Raw genomic sequence first — 7,702 nt, 5'->3', positions numbered from 1 at the left:
TATGTTGGATGTTCAGATCTTATTTCTTCATCAGTGTTAATTATTATATGTTAGTTATTAGTCCTTTCTAGTGACTTTGTCTTGTGGAGTAACAGCCCTATGAGAGACTTGAGGAGAAGCTGTTAATGCGACCGGCCCTTAGCTCTGTGGTTAGCGGGCAAGCTGAAAGCCCGTCCAGGTGTCCATCCTCCCTCACAGCCTAGTTCTAGGCATGTTATGGTTAGGGTCCGAAGGGCAGTTTCCACACGTTGGGACTAAGTACACACAAAAGAGAAAACAAACAAAATGAAAAACAGATTCAGTGATCAAAGACAGCACCACCAGCATGACCTAGTACCAACTATTGATCTTACCTTCTGTCACTGACCAGCCATTGTCTCCTTTCCCTAGCTGATCTTCATTTGCCTTGGCTTCCCATCTCGGCTGAACAGTCCTTAGATACTCAAGTCAGAAACTCATATACAGAATTTCTCATCGTTTCACACTGAGCTAATTCCTGAGCTCAACTGTCTGTACTTCCCAAACATCTCTCAGATTTGTTCACCTTCTTGAGTAAACTGGCCACTCTCACCGGCTGCTTAGATGATCATGTAATTTTCTCTCTCTATTCTGTAGTGTCCAGTTCTGTTTCTCCTTAGTCTTTCTCGTCACCATAGACAGAACAAATCTTAAAAAATAGAAAAAGGGCTTTTTTTTTGTGGGGTAGAATTCCTCTAAAGACCCTTGGAGAACACCTGAAGTTTGTAAGTTCTGTTACAATTGGCTGGTGTTTTATTCCTTACCAGGTGAATCTCACAGGTGACTGACTTCATCATGTCGTCGATTCCCTTTCCTTCAATCCACATTCTAGGTTATTCACTTTGTGAAACTTCAAGAAAACTGAGTCTAACAGGACCACGGATATTCTCTGAAACACACACAGTTTTTGATAGTCCTTTTTGAAATGCCCTTCTTTTGACATCATCTGAATCTCACACAAGCTGTGAAACTATTACATGAGGATTTCCATGGGCCCTTCATCTATCGTTTATTCACAGGTTCTGATCTGTGAAATGTAGGGCAAATATCAAGACTACAAAACAGATTGGGACAATAAAATAATAAGATATAGATGTTTGGGGGGGTTAATGATTTATGTGTCTCTTGTTCTTGGTGTGATTCCTATGAAACTTAAAAAAAATCATAGATTTATGTCACAACCACAAAATAAAATCTTCTGGTTGGACACCTTTAAACTTATAGCATCCTGAGATCTATGCCAACCACTACTTCCTTCTCTGTGGATTTAATTTAACCACTTCGTAGAATAACACAGTTTGTAAACATTTGAAATTGAGCTGCTTTTATTTAACATAGACCTATGATATTTATGCTTCATTGCACAAATAAGTAATTTATCCTATTTTTTCCCCTCAGGATTTTCCATTATATGACAGATCAGATTATCATTCACAGATGAAGAAATTTTTCTTTTTTCTTTTTGTAATTTGGGCTACAAAACTGAAGTTTCCAAATATATGATACAGAGAATATTACTTTGCCTCAAAAAAGAATGAAGTCAAGTAACAGATGAAATTGGAAGACACTATCCTAAAAATAACGAACCAGACACCATACAATAATTATTGCAAGATTCCAACAAGGTGCTCCATCTAAGATATTTAACTTCTTGGAGACAGGAAGTAGAACAGCAGTTACCAGAGATGGTAAGGAGGTGAGAGTTGAGTAGCTACTGTTTAATGTGTAGAATTTCAGTTTGGGATGATGAAGTATTGTTGGAGATGGTTATGGTGACCTTGTAACAACATAAATGTTCTTACTGACTTACATATTTAATAATGGTCAAAATGGGATGTTATATACATTTTACGACAACAAAAATGGCTATGACCCAGTGCACTGTAATCAATACAATCAAACACAGCCTAGGGTAAGAGGACTGGGTAGAACCAGTTTAGAAAAGGTCACAGTGAGTTTCTGTGAGACTAGAATCTTTGACTAGACGAGAAAGAGCTTTATAGTGTATGCAAGTGCATACATATGTGAGTGTGCAGAGAGCACATGTATGAGTTCGTGTGTATTTCTGTGTTGGAAGCAAGAAGATTGATACGACTAACCCCTTGAGCCTACTTTTCATGGCAAGTCAAGTCCTGAAAATTAGCCAAATGGATGTCAGTTAGAGGGGAGCTAGTGCTGTAGGAAGGTGGACAGCCAAGTTGCACTCGTTGGAGGCCTCTGGGGAATGCTCCTGAGGAGCGTATACTACAGTCCCAACGACAGTTGCTTATTAATCTGGGGTTGAAGGTCAACTTGGATTGTCTTTTTTTAAAAAGTCAGGTTCAGCTCCACCCTCACTCTGAGGCATTTTGTCGAGAGTTCCAGGTTGAAGGAAAGCTTCCTTGCTGCTGAATCCTTGCTGTGCCAAAGCCCTGGAAGTCATTTCTGGTGAGTGGATTTGGGTTCCTATATCTAAAGTCTAGGGATGTGGTCAGTCTCTGGAGGCCTGAGGTGGGAGGCATTCAGGTAGAAATCATGTTGGTGGCAGCACTAATTCTGCTCGCCTGGACGCGTTGGAGTTTTCTCAACTGCTTGTTTGCAAAGATGACTTTACAGAAAGTGTCGTGGGACCTAAGATCTTTAGGGCTCAGCTGCTATGGTTTCCTGCGAGGAGCAGCCGGAAGAAAGTCTTAAGGGACAGAGGAAGTGTTGAGAGAGGGGTTCAAGGCAGGATGTCCACTTGTCAGCAGTATTGGCATGCAGAAGCTAGAATGTAGAGAGGAATCTATTAGAGAGAAATTGACAGAGAAATGGAGTTCTCCAGCAATCCTGCCTTGCTTTGTGGAAATGAAAGACCAAGAAATTCACTCAAACCTTCAGGTGTTAGTGAGTTGGCAATGAGAAGCATCTCGCTCTCGTTGCCATGAGAGAAACATCCACAACCTGTCTGCCATGATACTAGAGACCTGGACACTGGTGGCCTCCTTCAGAAGGGCCTTCACTGAATGCATGCTGTTGTGCCTATTTTTGTTAAAATAGTAACTACACAGTATCATAAGGAATGCTTAATTTTCAAAACACCCAATCTGGACACTATCTGTCCCCAAGTTATAGGACAGAGGCAAAGTTGTGGTTACCTGCTGATTAACTGAACAGGATGAGATAATTTTTCATGATTTTTCCCACACCAGGGTGAGGACCATGTCCCTGTTTTCATCTTCCCTTCTCCTGTGTCTGGTAACAGCATCTTATGCAGAGACCGTAACTGAGGGTGCCCCAAGCACCTGCCCTGTGATTGCCTGTAGTTCTCCAGGCCTGAATGGCTTACCCGGCAGAGATGGACATGACGGTGCCAAGGGAGAAAAGGGAGAACCAGGTGTGCAGTAAGCTGTTTTCTTTGCTCTTAAAAAATTTAGTTTTAAAAGTGTATGTGCATGCTCGTGCGCACTTGAGGGTAGGTCACCTTGGAGATGGAAAACATAGTATCCTCCTGGAGCTGCAGTTACCGGGAGTTGTGAGCTCCCCGGACGGGTGCTGGGAACGGAACTCAGGACCTCTGCAGTAGCAGCACATGCGCTTGGCCCCTGAGCCATCTCTGCAGCCCCTTTCTCTGACTCCCCATTCCAGAGGAGACTGATTAGGGATACAAGGAGAGGAAGGTTTGATTAGGCTTGTTGTACTTTGATCAGCAACATGCTGTAGCACGCCTCAGGTCTCTGGCATCTTGGGCTCCCACCTGCAAGTGTGTGATGTTTGTGTTGCCTGGAAAGCGGACCTCATGTTGGTCTGTGTCAAGGAACACAGGGGACTTATCTCATCACAGGGGCTTAAGCTTTGGAAAAAGAGGAAAAACACAAACATTGACCAACGTTTTGTTTGTCTTCCAACAGGTCAAGGGATCAGAGGCTTGCAAGGCCCTCCTGGAAAGGTAGGGCCTGCAGGACCCCAAGGGCTTCCAGGGTCAAAAGGAGCTGTGGGGCAGAAAGGAGACCGTGGAGAGAGAGTAGGTAAGACGATCGTTTCAGAACGTGTGTGCTCCCCCCATCAAAGAGCCAGCCACTGAGTTCATGTCAGAGATAGCCCTTGCTCCCCTTACTAGGGAGCCCATGTGGACACTGAGCTGCCATGGACTACAACTGTGCAGGGGTTCTAAGTTATCTCCATGCATGGTGCTTGTTTAGAGTATCAGTCTCAGAAAAGACCCTGTGTCCAGATTTTTTGGTTCTGTTGCCAAAAATCTGACCCTGTGCCCAGATTTTTTGGTCCTGATGGAGCTCTTGTCCCCTCCAGGTCTTTCTATCTCCCCCTTCTTTCATAAGATTCCCTGCACTATGCCCAAAGTTTGGCTAAGAGTCTCAGCATACGTTTTGATACCCTGCTGAGTAGAGGCTTTCAGAGTCCCTCTGTGGTAGGCTCCTGTCCTGTTCCCTGTTTTCTCCCTCTTCTAATGTCCATCCTGTTTGCCTTTCTGAGTGAAGATTGAGCATCTTACCCAAGGTCCTCCTTCTTCATTAGCTTACTTAGGTATACAGATTTTAGTATGATTATTCTATATTATATGTCTAATATTCACTTATAAGTAAGTATATACCATGTGTGTCTTTCTGCTTCTGGGATACCTCACTCAGCATGATCTTTTCTAGATTCCAAATCAAGTAACCCAATTCAAAAATGAGGTATAGAGCTAAACAGAATTCTCAATAGAGGATACTTGAATGGCAGAGAAACACTTAAAGAAATGTTCAACATCCTTAGTCATCAGGGAAATGCAAACCGAAAGGATCCTGAGATTTCACCTTACACCCATCAGAATGGCTGAGATAAAAAACTCAAGTTATAACACATGCTGGAGAGGATGTGGAGAAGGAGGAACCCTACTCCATTACTGGTGGGAATGCAAACTTGTACAACTACTTTGGAAATCAATCTGGCTCTTTTTCAGACAATTAAGAATAGTGCTACCTCAAGATCCAGCTATACCATTCCTAGGCATATATCCAAAAGATGCTCAAGTACACAATAAGGAAATTTACTCAGCCATTTTCGTAGCAGCTTTATTCGTAATATCCAGAATCTGGAAACACCCCAAATGTTCCTCAGTTTAGGAATGGATACAGAAATTGTGGTACATTTACACAATAGAATACTACTCAGCAATTAAAAACAAGGAAATCATGAAATTGCTGGCAGAACTACTTTTTATATGCCTTGTAATTCTAAGTGAGAGGTCAAGTCTTTTTATTATTTATTTATTATTATTATTTTCAAGAAAAACTAGCTCCTAGTTGCCTGTTTTAGATAAACTGTCAGGAAAAGATTAGTGTTTTATTTAGGCCAGGTGAAAAACATAATTTTTTTTCTTTTAAAGTCTATTAATGTTAAAAACAAAAAGCAAACCAAGATTCTTTTTTATCGGAAAAAAGATACCACACTCCCTAATACGCACAGTTTGAGTCCTTCGTCCTAACATTACCTTTCACTGCTTAATTTTACAGAATATGATTCTAGCCAAATTGATTCAGAAATCGAAGCCCTGAAATCAGAGTTGGGACGCTTACGAAACTGTAAGTACCCTCGCTTACTCTTCAGGCAGCTTAAACTTTGGAAGTGGTGGAAAGCAGAATATTACTAGCATGTGATTTCCTAGGACCTGAAAAAAAATGCTCACGTTCTGATCCCCTGGTCTCACCCCAACAGTCGCTTGGTAGAAACCGAGGAGATTGGGAATTAAACTATTTGTACCCAGATTCCCATAGCGCAGTGGTAGAAGCAGTTTATAAGCCGCAGAGGGTCTGACATGAGGACCCCAGTTCTGCAGAGTCAGGTCTTGCTCACTTAAAATGGACTGTGGGCCACTTTTCTTTTATTTTTATTTTTATTTTTATTTTTTAAATATTAATCACAGGTTATTTACTTTTAATCCCAGCCGTAGCCCCCTCCCTCATTCCCTCCCAATCCCACCCTCTCTTCCCTCATCTCCTCCCTGTCCATTTTCAAGTCCCCTACTACGGGAGTTCCTCCTCCCCTTCTGTCTGACCCTAGCTTATCAGGTATCTTCAGGACTGGCTGCAATGTCCTCCTCTGTGGCTTAGCAAGGCTGCTCCTACCTCGGCGGGAGGGGGCAGGGGGGAGGTAAAGGAGTCAGTCATTGAGTTCATGTCAGAAATACTCCCTGTTCCCCTTACTAGGGAAACTCACTTGGATACTGAGCTGCCATGGGCTACATCCAAGCAGGGGTTTTAGGTTATATCCATACATGGTCCTTGGTTGGAGAAACAGTCTCATAGAGGACCCCCATGCCCTGATATATTTTGTCCTAGTGGAGCTCCTGTCCTCTTCCGGTCATACTGACTCCCCCTTTTATCATATGATTCCCTGCACTCTGCCAAAGGTTTGGTATGAGTCTCAGCATCTGCTTTGATAAGCTGCTAGGTAGAGTCTTTCAAAGGCTGTGGGCCACTTTTCTAATCCTGGTATCTAGACCAGGAGAAGGAGCCAATCATGTTTCTTCCAGCTGTGTCCAGATATTCCCCGACATTTTTGTTTATTTGTGAGTTAACAGAATGGTAGAATTCAGAATTCCAGATAGCATGTGCTATATACAGTACAGATCTAAACATACAAAGGCTTTGTACCTGGTATATATATTAAGACTACAAGGAAAAAAGCAGGATAACAGTCAAATTTTAGGTAAGAGAAGCATGTTTTGATTTGTGTCAGCATGTCACAAGGGGTCTCTTGAATAAAGACACTCAGAGAAAATGGAGTAGATACGTAGTTCAATTTGAATTTGACATGAGTGGCCTAGAGGATAAGAGGATAAGCCGATGTCACCCACCTTTTTACATTTTAGGGCTGGTCTTCGCTCTGGTTGAACGTGTTGGGAAGAAGTACTTCATGAGCAGTCGTAAAAAGATGAGCTTTGACAGAGCGAAGGCTCTGTGCTCCCAACTCCAGGGCTCTATGGCCACCCCTAGGAACGACGAGGAAAACAAGGCCATCCAGAACGTGGCCAGAGCTGAAGCCTTCTTGGGCATAACAGATATGGAGAGGGAAGACAATTTTGTGGATCTGAAGGGAAACAGGGTGCATTACACTAACTGGAATGATGGTGAGCCCAACAATGTAAATGGCGCTGAAGACTGTGTGGTGCTCTTGTTAAATGGCAAGTGGAATGACATCTCTTGCAGAGAGTCCTTTTTGGCAGTCTGTGAATTCTCTGACTGAGGGTGTTTGTTTGGCAGCCCTCCTCGATGCTGTGCTGCTCTCCATAAGTCCACAATTTGTTCTGAAGTATAAGATATGTGGAAACACAAACAATTAAACATTAGCTATGCAATTAAACTACAACACTTTTTGGAATAGTAGTTTCTTGTGAAGGTGTAGAAATAAAAATGAGTTTATCTTTCATTTGTGACGAATGCTTGTGCTCTGCTGAGTGCTCTTTTCTCTTCGGGTAATGACGTCACCCTAGTTAATTCCATATTTTCTCAGCCTACTTTCAGGTATTTAATGGGACATTAAACTATGTACAGAATGTAATTCTCAATTGAGCAGATCAATGAATTCTTACACACACACACACACACACACATATGAAATTATCTATCTATCTATCTATCTATCTATCTATCTATCTATCTATCATCTGTCTATCATCTATCTATCTGTCTGTCTAATAACCATCTTGAATGTAGAGGCACAG

The 7,702-nt window shown here is 42.2% G+C and overlaps 1 protein-coding gene across 1 annotated transcript; it reads left to right on the top strand.

Moving 5' to 3' along the window:
- Window positions 1–1,688: 1,688 nt before the first annotated feature.
- Mbl2 (mannose binding lectin 2) lies at window positions 1,689–7,418 on the top strand. The gene is made up of 6 exons (XM_055614002.1): window positions 1,689–1,714; window positions 2,338–2,445; window positions 3,189–3,373; window positions 3,888–4,004; window positions 5,493–5,561; window positions 6,851–7,418. Exons 1-6 carry the CDS (start codon window positions 1,704–1,706, stop codon window positions 7,222–7,224), a joined length of 864 nt encoding a protein of 287 aa, XP_055469977.1. The 5' UTR covers window positions 1,689–1,703; the 3' UTR covers window positions 7,225–7,418.
- Window positions 7,419–7,702: the final 284 nt, after the last annotated feature.

Source organism: Psammomys obesus, unplaced genomic scaffold, assembly GCF_907164565.1.
Source record: "Psammomys obesus unplaced genomic scaffold, mPsaObe1.curated_primary_1811, whole genome shotgun sequence".
Taxonomy (NCBI): domain Eukaryota; kingdom Metazoa; phylum Chordata; class Mammalia; order Rodentia; family Muridae; genus Psammomys; species Psammomys obesus.
The sequence above is the reverse complement of the archived record's forward strand: the minus strand, read 5'-3'. Positions and strand labels throughout refer to the sequence as shown.

Excerpts from the sequence above, each read along its gene's own strand:
- Mbl2 (XM_055614002.1), top strand. Across the intron at positions 4,005-5,492 it reads AGACCGTGGAGAGAGAGTAG|AATATGATTCTAGCCAAATT; the intron begins GTAAGACGATCG and ends TTAATTTTACAG. Across the intron at positions 5,562-6,850 it reads GTTGGGACGCTTACGAAACT|GGCTGGTCTTCGCTCTGGTT; the intron begins GTAAGTACCCTC and ends TTTACATTTTAG.